Source organism: Lissotriton helveticus, chromosome 7, assembly GCF_964261635.1.
Source record: "Lissotriton helveticus chromosome 7, aLisHel1.1, whole genome shotgun sequence".
Lineage (NCBI taxonomy): Eukaryota > Metazoa > Chordata > Amphibia > Caudata > Salamandridae > Lissotriton > Lissotriton helveticus.
Window position 1 is genome coordinate 1,621,776,315 of NC_136068.1, and position 24,573 is coordinate 1,621,800,887.

At 46.3% G+C, this 24,573-nt stretch overlaps 1 protein-coding gene across 1 annotated transcript in view; it reads right to left on the bottom strand.

The window, feature by feature from the left end:
* The window catches only part of C7H19orf81 (chromosome 7 C19orf81 homolog), a 576,103-nt gene that overhangs the window by 419,603 nt on the left and 131,927 nt on the right, over nucleotides 1-24,573 (bottom strand). The window contains exon 3 of the mRNA XM_078655301.1: nucleotides 15,371-15,488. Within this exon, the coding sequence (XP_078511427.1) occupies nucleotides 15,371-15,488 (118 nt within the window). The remainder of the gene's footprint in view (nucleotides 1-15,370; nucleotides 15,489-24,573) is intronic.

The window sequence follows — 24,573 nt, forward strand, 5'->3', positions numbered from 1 at the left end:
TTGAGGTCCTTCAGGTCAGCAGAGGGTTTCTTCAGCAAGGGGTTGATCTCTGGGCATTTTCCAGTCTTCCGGAAAGTTAGCAGAGTTGATGGAAGAGATGATGGTGCTGCAGAACTCAGGGTCGATGGAGGCTGTTGAAGAAGTGGTGTGGGCACAGGTCAGAGGGTCGTCCGATGTGGATGCTCTTAATGATCTTGAGGGTGTCCTCAGAGGTGAGGGGAGTCCAGCTGATCAGGGTCTGCTGGGATCCAGTGTCATTGTGTGTGTTGGTTGTGAGTGGGGTGAGAGGGTCTTAGGTATCGGGGTTGTTGAAGCTGTCATAGATCTCCTCAATCTTGCGTTGGAAGAATGTGCTGAGGTTGTTGCAGAGGTCTTGAGAGGGGAGGATGTCTGCTGTCTCTGTGCTGCGTTTGGTGAATTCTCTGAACAGTTCTTTGCTATTGAGTGCATTGGCGTTGATCCTTTCTTGTAGAGCTGCTTTCTTTGTTGATCTAAAGAGGTCGTGATGTGTGGTGAATGTGGTTTTGAAGGCTGAGCAGTCTTATGTGGTCTTGCTGTTTCTCCATCTCCTCTTGAGCACTCTACAGATGCGTCTGGACTCATGAAGGGCGGGAGAAACCAAAATGATGGTGATGACACTAGGTATTAGAGGGGGGACTGACACGAGTGCGATGGTGCTCTCCAATTTGTAGGATTGCATCATAATCATGGGTAGTTTGCACATACATATATAATCCTTTGTCGTGTTAACATTTGGTCATTAGAACGTGTATTGTAATATTGTGTACAGTGAAGTAACACGCCTTTTTGTATAAAATGGAAAATTAACATTGTAATTGTACTATACATGGTGAAGCTTTAATGTTTGATTTTACAAGTAACTAATGACATTAATTCACTGTTATGTAATGCATTTATTTAAACGTGGACAGTATTAATGTACATGTATACGTGAGATTAATGAAGTTGCATATTGATTCTTATGTTAGCTGAAATTGTAAGCCTCATGCGTATCTCTCCCTGGCTCTCTAGACAGCTTGCTAGTAAAACTCATATGTATGCAGAATCTTTTCTTTCTCACGTTTGTTGCAGGTGGAGAAATTGTCTTTGTTAGTAAGAATAACACTTTTGTTTTCGGAGTTAGGCTTAGGGAGGAGAGGATACATTTGAACCAGCCGCTGAGATAATGCGGGACGGTGTTCTTCTCACTGGAGAAGGCCTAGGAATCAAGGTAATCAACCAAGATGTTGGAAGCATCAAAAGCTCATGGATATTTACCTATGAGGAGGTATCTGACTGGGGGAACATCACTTACAACGCAACTTTTACCACGCAGTGCTTTTACATCGCAGCTTTTACAACGCAAACCATTACAACGCATTGCGCTGGGGGGCGCTATAGGATAGGGAATATATTTAATTTACTATCCAACACCTTCCCTACTATCCACGGGGACTGGAGTTGGAATAGTAAATTAAATAATTCACTATCCAGTGCCCCAAAGCACTATGCGTTGTAATGGTATGCGTTGTAAAACTCGCGTTGTAAAAGCATGCGATGTAAAAGCATGCGTTGTAATGTCGTACATCCATCTGGCTGTAATGGACAATCGCGTGACATGATGATAGGTGATTCCTGAGGTTTTGGTCTTGGGGTTAGGGACAATGCCCCGGTGGATCGAGTTAGGAGAGGAGACCTGATTGAGCGAGAAAGACCATCTTAGAACGGGTTCCATAGCTTTATGCTACTTGATTCATTCCACGTGAGTGCACTTCTTAGGAACTTTTAACGCACTGACACCTTTTCCTGAACTTGCCTGGGAAATGCTAAGTAGGGATCTCACGTTAGTGGTAGTGTAGGGACAGACCTTGCGAACTTCCGATGAAAAAGACTTTTGATGTCGTCGCAGTTATCTTCTGCGTCTTGAGTCTAGAATTGGCTTTTCTTTGTATGCTTCACAGACTAAATTTCGTCCGTAGGTTTGGCTTTGCTTTAGTTCTGATGTATTTCTACATCCTCATCTTGAGGTGTTTGTATGTCCAATTGTTCTTGGCTTTGTAATAAACTAACTAAAATTAGAACCATGGTTTGCTGCCAGTGTGAAATCTAATTAGATAAGACATTTCTCCCCTATACACTGCAGGAACCAATGATCCCTCCCTCAGGGTTTTCCGACTAAATCTGGAATGTGGAACCCAGCCCATCATTACCTAAGTGTAGTTGCTGTGAAAATGGTTTGAGATATATTGTTTGAGAGTATGGGTTACCTAAGTGTACCTTTAATCTTAAACGTGTTTCAGTTCATTTACATTTTTACACATTTTAAGCCTTGCTAGTTTTACAGTACTGGGAACTGGATCCATGCTTCCAGGGCATACCGTATCTACACATGGCTTTTTTCTGGGAAATGTGGATTGTTATAGAGCATTCAAGACCTCTGGTTGGACCAACGAATCTATTGCTGCACATTCAATTAGTTCTTGACTTTCTTGCACAGATCATTGCACACCTTCCATATGAGAGCTCTGAAGCAAAGGAGAAGTTTTTTTTTTTGCTTTCTATTCATCGTTTGAAATCAATTTGCTCCATTAGAATGGCGTCTGGACGGGACGAAGAAGAGAGGGGAAACCAGACGAACATGAAGAGAAGACAACTGAAGCACTTCACAATGTTCACATGGAGGATTAAAATCCAGAATCCATTGCCAGGGAATCTTTCATCATTTCATCCGGTGAACCGAAATTATAATCCAAGTATGTGACATGCACTTTATGCAAGAAGAACTGAGCAGGCGGAGCCAAGAAAGATACAGCTTTGGAACATCTTCATTGCACAAGCATCTTTAATGCTTTACTTAAACCATAGTTCAATGCTGCAAAAAACGAGATGGGTGCTAAAGAAGTGAATACATTTTATTCGGACACAAAGAGCAAGAACACAGATAAAGCAAGTGCTTTCTCGTCAATAGACATGTAAAACCGATTGGTTTCCCATTTTCACGTTGCATTTTTTATTTTGTACTGCCCAATAAAAATAGAAAAAAAACTAAACTTCTTTAAATTGGAAAAACAGAAGAGATGAGTGAAAGATATAGTTACTGAAAGAGTGAGTTAGATAGTGCATGAAATAGGAAGTGAGTGAGAGGAATTGCTCAGTGAGGGTTAGCAGCAGGGCATGACCTCTGGTCAAGTCCTTTTCTCAACCCGCTGCAGGAGGCCAACTTCCCCTGAGAGCATCTTTCAGACATGTGCAGCATGGGTAGATCACAGGAACTGGCCTCCGGCCAATTCATTCTGCATACCCACCACAGGCAACCAACCCCAGCTATGCACAGCCTTCAGCAGTAGCCGTTGACGTCAGGGCAACCAAACCCGGTGTGAGCAGGAGGAGTTAGTCACATGCATGAGGAGATGGCCAGAGACAGCTATGCCTCACTAGAGATTTGGCCATGCAAAGTGGGGTTAGACCTCAGGAAATGACCTCCTGCCAGGCCCAACAACCAACCTGTTGCAGGCAAGCAATTTCACCTAGATGTTTTTCCTCAAGGCGTATATCCTTTGGATATGTGGATGGCTGCAAGGCCTGGCCTCCAACCAGGCCCTGTGGCCATCATGCCACAGGTAGCCAATCCCCGCTGTGACTAAAACTTACAAACACAACAGTGATGGACAGAATGTGGATCAATGTCACACATTCACCCCAGTCCAAAGATCTGGGCCCAAATCCATCGTTTTTCCACTCCACACCACCCTGGGTTAGACAATGGCGATATGCAAATCAGCGCTGACCCTGTGCCCCATGGGAACAGTCCAGTCCGAACTACAAAAGCCATGTCCTTCCCAGAACGGAAACAAGCATCCGAGGACCGGACCGGTTTCGAGGTAACACCTCTCATCAGCCCGGCTAGCTTGATTCCAGTGGTGTGGAGTGCCTGGGACTCACGTCTGAGCATCCCCAGTACACTTAGAGCGGTAATTGCAAACACAACAGTGATGGACAGAATGTGGATCAATGTCACACATTCACCCCAGTCCAAAGATCTGGGCCCAAATCCATCGTTTTTCCACTCCACACCACCCTGGGTTAGACAATGGCGATATGCAAATCAGCGCTGACCCTGTGCCCCATGGGAACAGTCCAGTCCGAACTACAAAAGCCATGTCCTTCCCAGAACGGAAACAAGCATCCGAGGACCGGCCCGGTTTCGAGGTAACACCTCTCATCAGCCCGGCTAGCTTGATTCCAGTGGTGTGGAGTGCCTGGGACTCACGTCTGAGCATCCCCAGTACACTTAGAGCGGTAATTGCAAACACAACAGTGATGGACAGAATGTGGATCAATGTCACACATTCACCCCAGTCCAAAGATCTGGGCCCAAATCCATCGTTTTTCCACTCCACACCACCCTGGGTTAGACAATGGCGATATGCAAATCAGCGCTGACCCTGTGCCCCATGGGAACAGTCCAGTCCGAACTACAAAAGCCATGTCCTTCCCAGAACGGAAACAAGCATCCGAGGACCGGCCCGGTTTCGAGGTAACACCTCTCATCAGCCCGGCTAGCTTGATTCCAGTGGTGTGGAGTGCCTGGGACTCACGTCTGAGCATCCCCAGTACACTTAGAGCGGTAATTGCAAACACAACAGTGATGGACAGAATGTGGATCAATGTCACACATTCACCCCAGTCCAAAGATCTGGGCCCAAATCCATCGTTTTTCCACTCCACACCACCCTGGGTTAGACAATGGCGATATGCAAATCAGCGCTGACCCTGTGCCCCATGGCCAACAAGCATCCGAGGACCGGCCCGGTTTCGAGGTAACACCTCTGGAGTGGAAAAACGATGGATTTGGGCCCAGATCTTTGGACTGGGGTGAATGTGTGACATTGATCCACATTCTGTCCATCATTGTTGTGTTTGCAATTACCGCTCTAAGTGTACTGGGGATGCTCAGACGTGAGTCCCAGGCACTCCACACCACTGGAATCAAGCTAGCCGGGCTGATGAGAGGTGTTACCTCGAAACCGGGCCGGTCCTCGGATGCTTGTTTCCGTTCTGGGAAGGACATGGCTTTTGTAGTTCGGACTGGACTGTTCCCATGGGGCACAGGGTCAGCGCTGATTTGCATATCGCCATTGTCTAACCCAGGGTGGTGTGGAGTGGAAAAACGATGGATTTGGGCCCAGATCTTTGGACTGGGGTGAATGTGTGACATTGATCCACATTCTGTCCATCATTGTTGTGTTTGCAATTACCGCTCTAAGTGTACTGGGGATGCTCAGACGTGAGTCCCAGGCACTCCACACCACTGGAATCAAGCTAGCCGGGCTGATGAGAGGTGTTACCTCGAAACCGGGCCGGTCCTCGGATGCTTGTTTCCGTTCTGGGAAGGACATGGCTTTTGTAGTTCGGACTGGACTGTTCCCATGGGGCACAGGGTCAGCGCTGATTTGCATATCGCCATTGTCTAACCCAGGGTGGTGTGGAGTGGAAAAACGATGGATTTGGGCCCAGATCTTTGGACTGGGGTGAATGTGTGACATTGATCCACATTCTGTCCATCATTGTTGTGTTTGCAATTACCGCTCTAAGTGTACTGGGGATGCTCAGACGTGAGTCCCAGGCACTCCACACCACTGGAATCAAGCTAGCCGGGCTGATGAGAGGTGTTACCTCGAAACCGGGCCGGTCCTCGGATGCTTGTTTCCGTTCTGGGAAGGACATGGCTTTTGTAGTTCGGACTGGACTGTTCCCATGGGGCACAGGGTCAGCGCTGATTTGCATATCGCCATTGTCTAACCCAGGGTGGTGTGGAGTGGAAAAACGATGGATTTGGGCCCAGATCTTTGGACTGGGGTGAATGTGTGACATTGATCCACATTCTGTCCATCATTGTTGTGTTTGCAATTACCGCTCTAAGTGTACTGGGGATGCTCAGACGTGAGTCCCAGGCACTCCACACCACTGGAATCAAGCTAGCCGGGCTGATGAGAGGTGTTACCTCGAAACCGGGCCGGTCCTCGGATGCTTGTTTCCGTTCTGGGAAGGACATGGCTTTTGTAGTTCGGACTGGACTGTTCCCATGGGGCACAGGGTCAGCGCTGATTTGCATATCGCCATTGTCTAACCCAGGGTGGTGTGGAGTGGAAAAACGATGGATTTGGGCCCAGATCTTTGGACTGGGGTGAATGTGTGACATTGATCCACATTCTGTCCATCATTGTTGTGTTTGCAATTACCGCTCTAAGTGTACTGGGGATGCTCAGACGTGAGTCCCAGGCACTCCACACCACTGGAATCAAGCTAGCCGGGCTGATGAGAGGTGTTACCTCGAAACCGGGCCGGTCCTCGGATGCTTGTTTCCGTTCTGGGAAGGACATGGCTTTTGTAGTTCGGACTGGACTGTTCCCATGGGGCACAGGGTCAGCGCTGATTTGCATATCGCCATTGTCTAACCCAGGGTGGTGTGGAGTGGAAAAACGATGGATTTGGGCCCAGATCTTTGGACTGGGGTGAATGTGTGACATTGATCCACATTCTGTCCATCATTGTTGTGTTTGCAATTACCGCTCTAAGTGTACTGGGGATGCTCAGACGTGAGTCCCAGGCACTCCACACCACTGGAATCAAGCTAGCCGGGCTGATGAGGTGTTACCTCGAAACCGGGCCGGTCCTCGGATGCTTGTTTCCGTTCTGGGAAGGACATGGCTTTTGTAGTTCGGACTGGACTGTTCCCATGGGGCACAGGGTCAGCGCTGATTTGCATATCGCCATTGTCTAACCCAGGGTGGTGTGGAGTGGAAAAACGATGGATTTGGGCCCAGATCTTTGGACTGGGGTGAATGTGTGACATTGATCCACATTCTGTCCATCATTGTTGTGTTTGCAATTACCGCTCTAAGCGTACTGGGGATGCTCAGACGTGAGTCCCAGGCACTCCACACTACTGGAATCAAGCTAGCCGGGCTGATGAGAGGTGTTACCTCGAAACCGGGCCGGTCCTCGGATGCTTGTTTCCGTTCTGGGAAGGACATGGCTTTTGTAGTTCGGACTGGACTGTTCCCATGGGGCACAGGGTCAGCGCTGATTTGCATATCGCCATTGTCTAACCCAGGGTGGTGTGGAGTGGAAAAACGATGGATTTGGGCCCAGATCTTTGGACTGGGGTGAATGTGTGACATTGATCCACATTCTGTCCATCATTGTTGTGTTTGCAATTACCGCTCTAAGTGTACTGGGGATGCTCAGACGTGAGTCCCAGGCACTCCACACCACTGGAATCAAGCTAGCCGGGCTGATGAGAGGTGTTACCTCGAAACCGGGCCGGTCCTCGGATGCTTGTTTCCGTTCTGGGAAGGACATGGCTTTTGTAGTTCGGACTGGACTGTTCCCATGGGGCACAGGGTCAGCGCTGATTTGCATATCTCCATTGTCTAACCCAGGGTGGTGTGGAGTGGAAAAACGATGGATTTGGGCCCAGATCTTTGGACTGGGGTGAATGTGTGACATTGATCCACATTCTGTCCATCATTGTTGTGTTTGCAATTACCGCTCTAAGTGTACTGGGGATGCTCAGACGTGAGTCCCAGGCACTCCACACCACTGGAATCAAGCTAGCCGGGCTGATGAGAGGTGTTACCTCGAAACCGGGCCGGTCCTCGGATGCTTGTTTCCGTTCTGGGAAGGACATGGCTTTTGTAGTTCGGACTGGACTGTTCCCATGGGGCACAGGGTCAGCGCTGATTTGCATATCGCCATTGTCTAACCCAGGGTGGTGTGGAGTGGAAAAACGATGGATTTGGGCCCAGATCTTTGGACTGGGGTGAATGTGTGACATTGATCCACATTCTGTCCATCATTGTTGTGTTTGCAATTACCGCTCTAAGTGTACTGGGGATGCTCAGACGTGAGTCCCAGGCACTCCACACCACTGGAATCAAGCTAGCCGGGCTGATGAGAGGTGTTACCTCGAAACCGGGCCGGTCCTCGGATGCTTGTTTCTGTTCTGGGAAGGACATGGCTTTTGTAGTTCGGACTGGACTGTTCCCATGGGGCACAGGGTCAGCGCTGATTTGCATATCGCCATTGTCTAACCCAGGGTGGTGTGGAGTGGAAAAACGATGGATTTGGGCCCAGATCTTTGGACTGGGGTGAATGTGTGACATTGATCCACATTCTGTCCATCATTGTTGTGTTTGCAATTACCGCTCTAAGTGTACTGGGGATGCTCAGACGTGAGTCCCAGGCACTCCACACCACTGGAATCAAGCTAGCCGGGCTGATGAGAGGTGTTACCTCGAAACCGGGCCGGTCCTCGGATGCTTGTTTCCGTTCTGGGAAGGACATGGCTTTTGTAGTTCGGACTGGACTGTTCCCATGGGGCACAGGGTCAGCGCTGATTTGCATATCGCCATTGTCTAACCCAGGGTGGTGTGGAGTGGAAAAACGATGGATTTGGGCCCAGATCTTTGGACTGGGGTGAATGTGTGACATTGATCCACATTGTGTCCATCATTGTTGTGTTTGCAATTACCGCTCTAAGTGTACTGGGGATGCTCAGACGTGAGTCCCAGGCACTCCACACCACTGGAATCAAGCTAGCCGGGCTGATGAGAGGTGTTACCTCGAAACCGGGCCGGTCCTCGGATGCTTGTTTCCGTTCTGGGAAGGACATGGCTTTTGTAGTTCGGACTGGACTGTTCCCATGGGGCACAGGGTCAGCGCTGATTTGCATATCGCCATTGTCTAACCCAGGGTGGTGTGGAGTGGAAAAACGATGGATTTGGGCCCAGATCTTTGGACTGGGGTGAATGTGTGACATTGATCCACATTCTGTCCATCATTGTTGTGTTTGCAATTACCGCTCTAAGTGTACTGGGGATGCTCAGACGTGAGTCCCAGGCACTCCACACCACTGGAATCAAGCTAGCCGGGCTGATGAGAGGTGTTACCTCGAAACCGGGCCGGTCCTCGGATGCTTGTTTCCGTTCTGGGAAGGACATGGCTTTTGTAGTTCGGACTGGACTGTTCCCATGGGGCACAGGGTCAGCGCTGATTTGCATATCGCCATTGTCTAACCCAGGGTGGTGTGGAGTGGAAAAACGATGGATTTGGGCCCAGATCTTTGGACTGGGGTGAATGTGTGACATTGATCCACATTCTGTCCATCATTGTTGTGTTTGCAATTACCGCTCTAAGTGTACTGGGGATGCTCAGACGTGAGTCCCAGGCACTCCACACCACTGGAATCAAGCTAGCCGGGCTGATGAGAGGTGTTACCTCGAAACCGGGCCGGTCCTCGGATGCTTGTTTCCGTTCTGGGAAGGACATGGCTTTTGTAGTTCGGACTGGACTGTTCCCATGGGGCACAGGGTCAGAGCTGATTTGCATATCGCCATTGTCTAACCCAGGGTGGTGTGGAGTGGAAAAACGATGGATTTGGGCCCAGATCTTTGGACTGGGGTGAATGTGTGACATTGATCCACATTCTGTCCATCATTGTTGTGTTTGCAATTACCGCTCTAAGTGTACTGGGGATGCTCAGACGTGAGTCCCAGGCACTCCACACCACTGGAATCAAGCTAGCCGGGCTGATGAGAGGTGTTACCTCGAAACCGGGCCGGTCCTCGGATGCTTGTTTCCGTTCTGGGAAGGACATGGCTTTTGTAGTTCGGACTGGACTGTTCCCATGGGGCACAGGGTCAGCGCTGATTTGCATATCGCCATTGTCTAACCCAGGGTGGTGTGGAGTGGAAAAACGATGGATTTGGGCCCAGATCTTTGGACTGGGGTGAATGTGTGACATTGATCCACATTCTGTCCATCATTGTTGTGTTTGCAATTACCGCTCTAAGTGTACTGGGGATGCTCAGACGTGAGTGAGGCACTCCACACCACTGGAATCAAGCTAGCCGGGCTGATGAGAGGTGTTACCTCGAAACCGGGCCGGTCCTCGGATGCTTGTTTCCGTTCTGGGAAGGACATGGCTTTTGTAGTTCGGACTGGACTGTTCCCATGGGGCACAGGGTCAGCGCCGATTTGCATATCGCCATTGTCTAACCCAGGGTGGTGTGGAGTGGAAAAACGATGGATTTGGGCCCAGATCTTTGGACTGGGGTGAATGTGTGACATTGATCCACATTCTGTCCATCATTGTTGTGTTTGCAATTACCGTGACTAAAACTTAGACACAAAATTTGGCATTGACCAGTCAGTGGTTATTTCATTGTATTTCTTTTTTTTTTTTTTTACATTCCGTGGATCCTCATTTGGTATCCAGATCCCAGAACAATGTTCACTGTCCCAAGTGTTGGTGAAGTTCACCTTAGGTTTGCAGTACTAAGCTACGAAGCGTAACCTGGAACCACAGTATATTTTTGTGTTTCATGGCTCCGCTTTACCACCATTGTTGGCTGGAGTCCACAGTACCTTTGTTGATACTGCTCACCAAGCCGCCAATTTAGGTGTTGTGGATTTGTGATTCTTGAAAATGTAACGCGGATCTCACAACTCCTGCAATTTTTTAATTCCCATTGTGAGGACCAATCCATTGTTTCTTTATTTTGGCCGATGGGGTTTGGGTGTTCCCACCATACATCATTATTTGGCCTTTTTTTCTGGCTGCCACAAGATAATTTTCCCAACATTCAACGAGTCAGGCTAAACAGTTCCAACACCACCTCACTCTCGCTTTCCATAACCAATGTAACATGATGAACTGTCGGAAAAAAGCTACACTCTTAAGATGCAAGCAAGCCCAGAAAAACAAAAGTATCTCAGATGTACAACAAGCCAACCCCTCCTTAAAAAGAAGCCAATATGCAATTATCTTTGTTGTCTTTGCTAGATGTGACTCAGTTGTAGTGCCACAGATTGGTTCCAGCTCCGTACAGGTACAAGACTGGAAGATGGCCAACCACCCAAGCCGGCCAAACTGCATGCTTCCCCGACAATAATCTCATTGAGAAACATCAAGGAGGATGACTCAATTTAAACACCCATTAGCCAAATGGCAGCCAAGAGTCTCAAATCTCGTGGAGCTGCCAACTCTAGAGACGTTCCCACAAGAAAAAAGGAAGCAGCTTACGATTGCACAGAGGCAGTACCTCCTGCCTCCTTTCCTCCTTTTGTATTTTTCTCTCTCTCTTGTTATGGGTCAAAATCTGCCTTGAAAAAAAATCGAAGTCAAGGTTTCTAAAAATGAGTTTTAGTCGGACCCAACTGCAACCACCAGCTCAAACTAAGCCCTACATGTGGAAGAAATTAGGCCCTATCCAGGTGTGAAGGGTTGTCTCCCAGCTTCTCACTCCACTAATGAGCGTGTGCTTTGGTCATTAATGTCCTACATGGATTGGAAAAGGGAAAGCATCAGGCTGAGAGGAAAGATGAAAGGCCTCAGGTCCAAGAGCTTTCAGAAAAAATGTGAAAACCCCGAGCAAAAGATCCTCTTCTACTGTGACATTGCCATCTTGGAAAGGGTGATCCTGGGAGAAATAGTCCAGCGAGTAGAAGAATAGGAAACATCCTCATTCCCACTCAATATCTATGGTATCAGAGTCAGCAAAAGGTACTGCACATTCAGACTCTCACAACCCGATATCGCCAGCTAGCTGGAGGGTGCACAACTTCATGTTAACTTATTAATGTTGGAACACTGCTTGATACGCAAAGATTGATGTTGCAGCTCTCATCGTCGACATATTAATCAGTGGGGTGGGGAGGGGGGTCAGACAACGCCCAGGAAAATGCTACTGCTTTCGTCTGTACCAACTGAAACCCCAGTGCAATCTTGGCCTCTGCCCTACACTATTTCAGTAGATGACCCAGGACTAATCCAACTGTAACCTTTCCAACTACCTTCAATAGATGTGTGCAGTGGACACACCTACAGAATGCATTCTAGGTGGTGCAGTGTAAGCATTGTTTCCTAGTTTTAAAATTTGAAACAGCTGAAAATTAGGAAAACAATGCAACAATGCAAATACGGGGTTGTTCACACACTTCGATCAATATGGATTTAAAGTGTTCCTGTGTTCCAGCATACTGTGGGAAATATTCTAGTGTTTATGTCTACCAATGAAGACCGTCTGATGCAAAAATACATTTTTAAATCTTCATTTTGATCAATTTTACTGGGTGCTTTAAAAACCTCTAGCTGGCATACAGTCTGTCATCTTTCTTGCACAAACCATGGCCTTGCAGTTCACCAAAGAAAATAAATATGATAAGTATGAATAAATATATGATGAAAACGAATAACTAAAATATGTTAAGAATTTACATAAAGCCAATAAATAACTCATGAGACGTTCCTAAGTCGTTAATAGATTCAAGCCATTAAAAGTTCAAAATGACTTTGCTTTGGTACTCTTTCCCACTAGTAGCTTTCCTATACATTACATACTCGGTTGAAAATAACGTCGGTAAGCTAGCAATATTGAAGTAGTTACATGAGGACTGTTGATTTCTCCTCAAGTTTCCAGGCTGCTGATGAAAGAGGCAACGGCATGGTGTACATGTAATGCTCGCGTCTGCAAACGACAATTCTCTTGTTTTATTACACGCATAAACTGTTTTCTTAGACTGGGTTGTGAGCAATATATGAAAAAGTATCCACAAAAAGCAGCATTTACAACGAAAAGTTTTCAAAACTACCTTGTGGGACTACCCACCAGCCCACAATTAAGCTGTCAATCTGAATGATCAATTGGATATGGAGGGGTATTTGTAAAGCGCATACGTTCGCTCCGAAGGGAGCATCTTGGCGCTATGAAAAACCTGGGACCAGCTCAGAGGGAGGGCAGTGGGGGGTTTAGATGGCTGCTTTAGTCCAGTCGTCAGAGAGATTAAAGATCCATGTTTTGAGGTGTTTCCTAAAGGGTTTCTCTTGCGTCTGGGATCTAAGATGTTTTGGCATACTATTCCAGGCTCTGATAGCTAGGGTGCAGAGAGTTTTTCCGCCTTTGGTTTTTAGGTTGAATTTGGGGAGGGTCATGAGATTTTCTTGAGAGGATCTAAGAGTGCGACCCGGAATGTAATGAGGGAAACGTTTCGCAAGGTAAACTGGGCCAGATTTGTGGAAGGCTCGGAAGGCTACGACGAGAATTTTAAATAGGATTCTCTTGTGCAGGGGGAGCCAGTGGAGGGATCTGAGGGCAGTGGAAATAGAGGATTTACGTGGGAGTTTTAAGACCAGACGCGCAGCAGTGTGCAGGACACTTTGCAGTTTTAGTTGGGTGGATTTCTTGGTCCCTGCCAAGAGGCCGTTGCAGTAGTCCACCCGAGAGAGAATGAGGGCTACTGCAATGGTCTTTCTGGAGTCGAGCGGGAGAAAGTCGCAGAACTTTCTCATGGATCTTATAATGCCAAAGCATTTACCCGCCACGGTAGTGGCATGAGAATCAAAGGACAGATCGGAATCGAAGATGACTCCGAGGTTTCTGGCCGATGAAACTGTCTGGGGTGGAGCAGCAGAGTTATCAGGCCACCACAGAGCGGGACAAAAGGATGCGTTCTTCCCAATGGGCAGGATTTCGGTTTTGCTGGAGTTACAGCGAAGGTGATTGTTATCCATCCATTGAAAGACCGCTGTAAGGCAGCATTTAAGGTTGAGTTCGGCCAGGTTGGAATTGTCTTCTAGAGGGATGACAAGCTGAGTATCGTCGGCATAAGACGTGACGATTATGCCAAACGATTCTATGAGTGAAAGCAAGGGGATGAGGTATATGTTGAATAGAAGGGGACTTAAAATGGAGCCCTGGGGTACTCCACACGAAATTTTTTTTTCTTTGGATTGGAAGGGGCCCAGTGAGATGGTCTGAGACCTGTCACTGAGGAAAGACCTGATCCAGGCTAAGGCTGAGTGGGTAATGCCGATACCCATAAGTCTGTTAAGCAGTATGGAGTGGGAAATAGTGTCGAAGGCCGCCGTGAGGTCAAGAAGAATCAGGATGGCCTTCTTCCTCTGATCTTGAAGGTTTTTAATGGTGTCGGTCAGCTCGATCAAGGCGGTCTCGGTGGAATGTCTAGACCGAAAACCGGATTGCTGGGGGTGAAGTAGGTTGTGGGCGTCGAGGAAGGCCTTAAGTTCTTTATGGACTAATTGTTCCGTGATTTTGCCCAGTGCGGGTAGTAGGGTGATGGGACGAAGGTTAGTTAGATCAGAGGGGGGTTTATTCGCCTTTTTCATTAGAGGTTTAACCGTACCTTTTTTCCAGGTAAGTGGGACAGAGCCAGATTTGAGGGAGAGGTTGATTATTTCGTTGATGATGGGGTTTATTTCATCAATAATGATATGAAGGATCTTGGGGGGACAAGGGTCAGAGGGAGAGCCTGATTTGCATGAAAGAATCACTTCTCTGTTACGCCTATTATGCTTGGAACACATAATTTTCAACTCATTTTCCCAAAGTGTCCTAGAATGAGAACCAGGAGGGTAATATTTCACTCGTGTCGAACAATCAACTCTTACGGAGGCTCAGGAAGCACAGGGACCTAGAATCACCTAATTTGCTATGAAAGGATGAGAGGGAAACATGAGTGTGGCGAAGATGATAGGAACAGTGGTGGATTGCGACTGAATTGAAAAGAAAAATCAATGATGCATCTGTCAGTGATTGATCACAGTCACGATTCACTAACTCTATTGACAACACACTCATCCGATACAGGGCCAGGGCTTTTTTGGGCTATGAGGCATTTATTCTGGAAGCAGCTGGAATTCAAAAAGGAAGCTCAGGACAGCATGTTCTTGGAAGACACAAGCGGCCTTATTTATGAGGGCCTTATGCTGCCATTGTGTCACTTTTTGTGATGCTGCAGCAGCATAAAAAATGTGCCACACTGCACCATATTTACAAAGTGACGCATCTAGGTAGATGCGTCACTTTGTAAACCTCTGCTCTACATTATACCTGCGAAGAGTATAATGAATGCAGGGTGGGTGTTCCGACGCAAGAAAGCCATGTAGAAGTAACGCAGTGAAATCTACGAGATTTCACTCCGACACTTATACGGCATCAGTGCGTCAAATCCTTACGCTTGTTTGAAGCAGGTGTAAGAGGTGACGCAGTGCCTTTCACATGGGGCTTGCCCTATGGGAAATGACACATTGCTGGAGTTGCATCTGTTTTCAGACACACTCCAGCAATGTGCCATTTTTTTGCACCTACAGATACGTCAGGAATATTGACGTATCTGTAAATCCTTGAGACATGGAGTGCTGTACAGTAAATTTGGTGCATACATTTTGTCGCAAGGATAGCGTTATGAAGAGTGTTGCATCGCTGTTTTCCTGCAGCGATACAACACTTATCATAAATGAGGCCCAAGAAGTTTAGGGTGGGGGCGGAAAGAGCTGCTGACTTACGTGGATTTAAGGATGCAGGATCTCCCCATGTTGTTGGCGTGGATGGTATCAGAAAGAAGATTGAGGCTTGCAGGAACCTTGTTTGTACTGGCACTGGTACTGGGGTCTTGCCTGAGATCTAGACAAAAAAAAAAGTGACTAGAGCAAAAAGATCTTTTAATAAAACGTGTCACACAGAAATAAAGAGCAGTTTTTACAGCCAGAATGGAAGTGAAGTCACAAGAATCTCACATACAGAGGCTCTCTACTCAGCCTCAGGAGCAAGATGGCTACCTGAATGCTAGGCCTACCAGGACTCTCAGATAGATCCAAAATAACCGTCCTGATGAGCTCTTGTAAGAGAAGCAACGCAATAAACGCTATCGACAGCGATGCTCACTTCACATTCCATAATGACGACCCCCAAAATATTCCAATAGAGTTTACACAGATAATGGCAGTAACAAGGAGGCTACTCATCAAGTCACATAAACAACAACTGCTTGCACATGAATCCCAAACACAGAGGGTCATATTTAGAATAGAATGGTGGAGCGCGAAGTTAAGCTAAAATTGCTAACACCGCGCTCCGCCATTCTGAAAACACACGGATGCGCCACATTTACCATGATATGGCACACCCCTGCGTTTTCCCTAATGCAGGCGCCAAATTCAGCTGCGTAGCGCCAACAAAGGCACCCTTGCATCGAAGTGTAAGGGTGCCTATGTTGAGGGAATGATTGTTTATGTGCAAGACGGTGAGCCTTCCTGCACATAAGCAATCACTAATGGTGATGTGTAACTCCTATGTGTGCTGCATTGTGCAGCACACAGAAGTTGCAAATCGTCATTTTTTTAATGATTGTTTATGTGCAGGAAGGTGCCCATTCCTGCACATAAACAATCATTCCTGGCGATTCGCTGTTTCTATGTGTGCTTCACAATACAGCACACTTAGAAACAGTAAAAACGAGGAGAAATATATAATTTCTCCTCATGTTGCCATGTTAAGACCAGGTAATATTTGGTCTTAATTTTAGCACTGCCCCATCTTTACGTCACCCTTGTAAATAGGGGGCAGCATCAAAATCAATGGGTGTTGTGGCAAACGCCCACCGCAACACTCATTGCCCACTCCTTTCACACTAAGTGTAGGGTGAAAGGGGGCCCTTGTTTACAAAGCGGCGATAAGCCACATTAAATGGCTTAACTCCGACTTGTAAATAAGGCAAAGGGTTTAACGTCACAGGAATGTCAACAAAAGGAATGTTCCTGTGGCGATAAGCCCTTGTAAATATGTCCCAGTGATTGCAAACACATAGTCACACAAATAAGAAGACACCCCAATGAGTTCTACATGGTGTGTGATAGACAATGGGACATGACAACAGTGATGCCCTCACTGATTCCTGCTAATAGCATGCCTTTCTAATGAGTTCTACACATAAAGAGGCACAATAACAAATTCTATCAACTGCTAGTATCCTCTGCTCTAGAGTCCCAATGAAACAAATTGTGACCAGCGTCACTAGCAGTTAGGCTTCTCTTTGAGTCCATCTAACACAAAGACACTAAGGGCCAGATGTAGGTAATTCTATTTTACCGATTCATAAATACCGAATTTTACCGATTCGGTATTTATGAATCGGTAAAATAGAAGTAGTCAGAAGTAGGTAAATTTCTTTTCACATTTACTGAATCGGTAAGAATCGGTATTTACCGAATCGGTAAATACCGAGGGCCAGATGTAGGTAATTCTATTTTACCAATTCATAACTACCGAATTTTACCGATTCGGTATTTATGAATCGGTAAAATAGAAGTCGTCAGATGTAGGTAAATTTCTATTCACATTTACCGAATCGGTAAGAATCGGTATTTACCGAATCGGTAAATACCGAATCGGTATTGCCCAATGGGCAATACCGATTCTTTATTTACCGAATCGGTAAATACCGAATCCTGCAAGGGTGCAGGGGGTGTCACTTTGACACCCTCTAGCACCCCAAATACAGGCATGTGTGCCATGTGGCCCTTAGGGCATGTATGTGTGCCACATGGCACAGGTGTGCATGCACAGATGTGCATGCACACCTGAATTCGGTATTTTACCACCCAATAGGATTGGGTGGTAAAATACCGACTCTTAAGGGCCTGTGGCACTCTCAGGAGTGTCACCTACATGTGGAATTACCGAATCGGAAATTTTACCGATTCTGTAAAATGCTGGTGCCGAATCCTAAATACCGGTCGGTAACGGTCGAAATCGGCCGTTACCGACCGGTATTTCCTCTCCTACATCTGGCCCTAATTGAGGCCCCCTAACAACAAGGTTGTCCAATGTGTCAATAAAGCTTTCCCGTGAGTCCTTTCATTAATGCTTCCCAATGATAGTACTGAAGAAAATGATCATCATGAGTCTTGCCAATAGTAGGGGTACCTCACACAGTAGGATTTGTTTTCAGCCCAGTCAGCTATTTATCTCTAACTGAAGAGCTTATTTTTATTTATTTTAAACAAATAAACGTCAACATGTAACAAAGAGATCTACGAAGAATCAATAACAACTCTATGCAGCCCCATGTTTTCTATTCCTATTGTCACACTTACATGGAAGCCATAAAATAATATATTATTTTAAATGAACAGTCTGATTTACGTCAGATCTTAAATCGTTAAATCAGTATTTTGGAATCAATATGTTTTGATCTACACTAATCATTAAAGTTTGTTCTCCCAGCTCACCAGAGTTATGAAATGTCTCCCTTGGAAAAATTACCTCACAGGAACATAGGTACTCAAGGGAGTAACTAGAAAATAAAAAAATAAAAAACACTTCGAACCAAAGCTCTTACGGCACCAAGCAAACAAAGCAAGACATCACAACTCTCCCCAGAAAAGCTTTCTTGTCTCTTCCATCCAACCATCTATCCATTCATACTTTCATCCTTTTATTCACCTGCTGATATCCACCATTTTATCTTTACGTAACATCATCCATTCATTCTTTCATTCATCATTCAGTCGTTCACCAATCCTCCGGCCGCCTATCCATATCTAAATCTATCCATCCAGCTCCAAACCTATAAATCCATCCATCCACTGATCCATCTATCCATGATCTCTCTAGCCACCCTTTCACTCATCCCTCCCTCCATCCATCCATCTTTTGTCATTCATCTATCCATCCATCGTTTCGCTCATCCATCCATATACCCCTTCACTCCAACCATCCATCCACACACCCTTTCACTCCATCCATCCACCTCCCTTTCACTCAACCATCTATTCCTTCATTCATCCATCCACCCTTACACCCATTAATCCACTCATCCTTCCTTCTACAATTTTACTCATCCATCCATGCTTTCCCTTATCCATCCATCCATTCACCCTCTTTCACACATCCATCCATTTTTTCACTCATTCATCCACCTTCCCTTTCACTCATCCATCCTCCCTCCTTTCACTCATCCATCTAGCCTACCATCCATCCACCTTCCCTTTCACTCATCAAATCATCAATTCATTCATCCTTTCTTTTCATCCATTCGTCCTTTCACTCATCCATTCATCATTTCTATTATCACCCATCCACCTTTTCACTTATCCATCCATCCATCCACCCACCTTTTCACTCAGCCATCGATTTTTCCACTCATCCATCCATCCACCCTCCCTTTCTCGCATCTATTCACCTATTCATTATTTCATCCATCCTTTCTCTCATCATCAACCCATTCACCCGTGCACTCATCTGTCCATTAACCATTTCACCATCCATCCACTCACTCCCCTTTCATTCATTCATTTTTTCACTCATCTCTCCATGCATCCTTTTATCCAACCCTCCACCCTCCCTTTCACTCATCCTTTCTTTCCCTCAACCATCATTCCTTTCACTCGCTCATTCATACATCCTTTTTCTCATCATCCATCCATCTACCCTGTAATCCATCCATTGTCACTTTCATTCACCCATCCATTCTTTCACACATCCATCGAGCCACTCTTTCACTCATCCATCCATCTACCCTTTTATCCATCCATTGTCCCTTTCACTCATCCATCCATTCTTTCACACATCTATCCATCAAACCTTTCATCTATCCATCCACCTTCTCTTTCACCCAACAATCCTTATATCCATCTTTTTATTCAGTCATCCATCTATTGTGCACTCCATCTTTTCACTTACTCATTTTTGTCTGCCAAGTTTCAGACAGAAGAGGCCCATGAAGAACTCCACCCCGCTGCAGCTGCTAAAGCAGGGGGGTTCACGGTGTTCCTGGATGTACTAGTCTAGCGTCCCATGCCACTCATCAACACAGCTCCTCACATAAACATGCACTCCTCTTGCCCTTATAGATATAGTTTATGTCAAATAAGCATAAAAGTATTGACTTGCTGTTTCCATCAGACCCTTCAGGTTCCTAATTTGTGTATGCAGGTAAATCACTGCAACTGGTGCTTAAATATCAGAGCTATGTTACCAGCTTCACAACAGATGTTACAAAGCATAGCTATTTGCATAAGATCGATCTACCTTAGAGAGTAGAGGACATGTGTAAGAAATTGGGTTATTGGTTGAAGGGGTGGATGCCCTGGTCAGGCATCAACCACAATTTATGTCAGGGTGAACCAAAAAAGTCACTACATTAACTTGTGCTTAAACCTCCGGTAGCCCAACACAAAAGCAGTAAGGCTTAAATTAGAGGCAATATGTAAAGTATGTATGCAGCACTTCAAACAATAATTAAGTGACAGCACAACACAAGGAAAAACCCACACCAATTTACTGAAATAGAGTAATGTTTAGTAAATTATTTGACCCCAAAAATAAAACTCAATTAGTAATATCAGAGATATTCAATTTTAAAGATTTTGGTAAAAATAGTGCTCAAACGCACAAAGCGCCAACTGGAACAAAGTAACAAGTTCAGCCCTATCACAATGGAGTGCGGGCCGGCTAAAGGATCCAAATTAGGCTAACTTTACAAAGTACCTTAAATCCTGGTTGAGGAGCGTTGCGAGATCCCACGTTGAGGATGCCTCAAGCAACTCCGGTTCCGATGAACTACGGGCTGAGATGCGAAGCCCTGAATCAAGGATGCTGCACAAAGGAGGAGTTGAAGGCTGCAATGTAAGCTCCTGCTATAAGGGGATCTCGTGCAGCGGTGGTTCCAAAGAGCTGTGGGGTCCTGCATCAGGATGCTCCCTATGCAGAGCTATGAGGAGATGTGTCACAATGCCTCAGTTCTGCCCAAAAGACTACCTTCAGGCCCACTTGCAAGGATCCAGGACTGAGGTGGCACCACTTGGTGGGGCAAGACTCACAGCAAACAAAGTCCAGGTGCAGGGTTCAAGTTGGTAGGACCTTTTCTGTCCTGACGCTCTTCTCAGGAGGCCAGGCAACTAGCCCATGGAGTCACTCACGTAGTCTTGGGTTCAAGATGCAGGTCCAGTCCTTCTCACTCAAGCAACAGGGCAGCAGAGAAGCTGTCCTTCTTGCAGCACAGCAGTCCTTCTTCTGAGTCTTCCAAAGGTCCAGATGTGTATGGACGGGTTTGGTCTGAGGGTCCAATATTTATACTTGGTGCAATTTTGAAGTAGAATACGTTTTTAGAGGGTTTCACCCACCCCAGGGTTTTTTGGAATTCCCTACCTGCCTGACCTGGTCCCAGCTTGTCTGGGGTCACAACAGTCTAGTGTGAAACCCTTTGTGAGTGTGCTGAGGCATGGTCTTTGTGATGTGCAAGTGCGGTAGGTGACAGTTCCATCCCCTATCTAGACAGAGATGGCCTATCTTTGCAACACCTATTCCCCTTTGTCTCACTGTCTTTGGAGTATTACACAAAGACCAACTGCCAGCTACACTGAGTCACGTGATCCAAGCAGCCTGCAGGCACCAAATGGTTGAGACAAGACAATGCCAACTTTCTACAATGGAATTTACGCATCTTCCTGGCACAGTCCACAGACTGTCTTTTTGCTTCTTAGCGCTTGAGTTCTCCAAAACTTTAAAATTACATATCTACTATTCTACTAACTGGATTTTTGTTGTTTTGGTGTCAAATAATTTATTACAAATCATTCTAAATTGATATGGGACATTTCTTGTGTTGTGTTTTTACTTTATTACTGTTTGAAGTACTGCATAAATACTTAACACATTGCCTTTGTGTCAAGCTGCCAAAGGGCTGAGCACAGGTTAATTTGGGGTTTACTTGTGCTTCATCCTGAATAGAATTATGGTAGCTGCTTGAGTAGGGTTTCACTCCCCCTCATCCAGTAACCCAAATTCCTACAATGATAACAGTGGTGGGAGTTTCATCCCTAATTTGTATGTGTCATTGAGGGGCCTTTGGTCTGTCTAAACCTGGAAGTGAGTCCCAACCAGGTATAGTCTCAGCTACTTCAATGCATAGACCACAGCAAAGGCCTCCCTTTCAATAACACTGCAGAGTACAGGGACTAAAACACCTCATGGAGGTGGTACAGGTGTCCCTTCCCGCTGGAACTGAAGACAGCTATGTCATCTAGGTAGTGGCATACTGTCCACCAACCTCTGGAAGGTGGCTGGGGCCTTCTTTAAGCCAAAGGGCATCACCAGAAATTGGAAGTGACCCTCTGGGCCAAGAATGCTGACCTTTTCCTACTTGCCTGGCACATGGGATAATATATTCAGAATGTATCTAGGCTGTCTTCATCCAGGGTTAATAGAATTGGGGTGCAAGCCTAGCAAAGGTCTTGTCCTGGCAGGGGTATGTCATGAGTTGGACCTAGTAGGGAGTCCCTTTAACAGTGGGGGCCCACAAACACACATTCACTTGGGTTTGATGGTAGCTTAAAGCTGCAATGCCATGACCGGGAAGCCAGTGTAGGACTTCTCGAGAGCTGTTGGGTATGTAACATAAATAAATGGGTATCGACAGAGAGTGACCTCAGAAATGTAGTCAAGCAGAAGATATGTCTAATGAACAAGTTACTTACCTTTGGTAACACTTTTTCTGGTGGATACAGTATCTGCCTGTGGATTCCTCACCTTATGAATATCTCCTGCGCCAGCATTCTGCGCAAATGTTTCCCAGCTCTCCACGCCAACGAGGTTGTCACAATGCCTTGGCTCCGCATGCGGCTCCACATGACGTCACTGAAGCCATAAGAGGACCACATCGACGTGATGACGTCAGTTCCACTCATTTTTTTCGTGCCACCGAGGCAAAACAGGCGGACTGACCATAGAGACAATGCATACATAGTACACAAAATTCACATAAATACTCCCAGTATAAATTGAAATAAGAAAGCAAAGAAAGCTCACATTTAAATAAGTCCACAAATAGAGGTAATATAGTGTGACTACATAAAATCATTAAATCAACCAATATCTCTTTTTAAGGTATAAAAGGGTGGACTACGGGGAGGTGGGTAGGTCAGTGAGGAATCCAGAGGCAGATAAAAGAAAAAGAGTTACCAAAGGTCACTAACTTGTTCTTCTGATAGATACATCTGCCTGTGGATTCCTCACCTTATGAATAGAATCCCACAGCAGTTCAACCCCCGGAGGAGGGTGTCCACCCTTCTATACCAAAATGTCTTGCATAACAGAGCACGCAAAATGGCCGTCCCTCCTCACCTCAGAATCCAAGCAGTAATGCTTCGCGAAAGTATGGAGGGAGGCCCAAGTTGCGGCTTTACAGATGTCCAACACAGGAACACCCCTGGACAAAGCAGAAGTAGATGATTTAGCCCTGGTGGAATGAGCTCTAATGCCTTCAGGAGGCTCCTTACCAGTCAGGAAGTAGCAGATCTTGATGCACAAGATGATCTACCTGGATAAAGGTCGCTTGTGCACCGCCTTGCCCTTCATACGTCCAGCATAGCCGACAAAGAGCTGATCATCCTGACGGAAGTCCTTTGTTCAATCCAAATAAAAACTAATCGCCCTCTTTGGATCCAAATGATGAAGCCTCTCCTCCACCTTGGAAGGGCGAGGGGGAGGGTAATGGACTGTCCTAGATGGAAGGGAGTTACCACCTTAGGCAGTAAAGCAGCCCTGGTCCCGAGTACCATCCTTTCAGCACCTTTTGGTAACAGAGCAAGAACCTCCCTCTGAAAGAGAAGTAAATGATCCTCCGTGCAAAACCCTTGGAAAGGTTGGTAAGGAGGAGGAAATTCCCTGAAAGGAAGGATGTACCCATTTTATACCAGATCTAAAACCCAAAGGTCCAAAGTGATCAATTTCCAATCTTGTAGAAAATGGGTAAGCAGTCCTCCCACGGGACCAACATGATTCAGGATAGCAGATCTAGGGCTGATTTCCTGCATTACCAGGAGTGGTTGGAGAGGTAGAGGAGGAGGAGGAAGGTTGACGCCCAGTTCCACTAAGGCGACCTCTGCCTTTACCCCTGTAGCTCTTCTACAAGGGGTTTTGTTGCTGTTGCAGAGGCTGTCTGAACCCACGAACGGAAGACTTCCCAAAGCCACGGTATCGTTTATACCCATAACCTCTTGTCTGAGTCTGCAGACCCAAAGACCTTGCTGTTTCCTTACTGTCTTTAAATCTTCAGAGTCCACCTTTTGACAAAAAAGTCTAGACCCATCAAAGGGCAAATCAAGAAGAGCAGCCTGCACATCAGGAGAGAACCCAGAAGATCTTAACCAAGCTTGTCTTCCTGTCGCAATGGATGAACCCATCACCCTGGAAACAGAATACGCCGTATCCACGCTAGATTGGATGACCTGGCGAGCTGCAGCTTGAGAATCCACCAACACCTCACTCAGATTCCCCCTGTCCTCCTCAGACAACTTAGGAAGAAGCTGTTTAGCAGAGTCCATTAAGGCATGAATATACCTGCCCAAGAGACAAGTGGCGTTGGTAGATTTCAGTGCCATGCTAGCTGAAGAAAAGACCTTCTTCGCAGACTGTTAAAACTTCTTGGAATCCCTATCTGCAGGAGACTGCGGAAAACCCCCTGAAGATTGCTTCGAACAAGAAGCCTGCACCACCAGCTTTCAGGAGAGGGGTGAGAAGGAACATCGGATCTCCAGGAGCAGGTCTATATCTTCTTGAGACTGACCTTGAAACCGCAGGAGCCGAAAGAGGGTTGTGCCACACATCGAGGATTGGCTCAGTCAGTGCATCATTAAATGGTAAAAGTGGTTCAACCACCGAGGACGGAGAATGAAGCACTTCCGTGAGAAGATTAGGCTTTAATCTG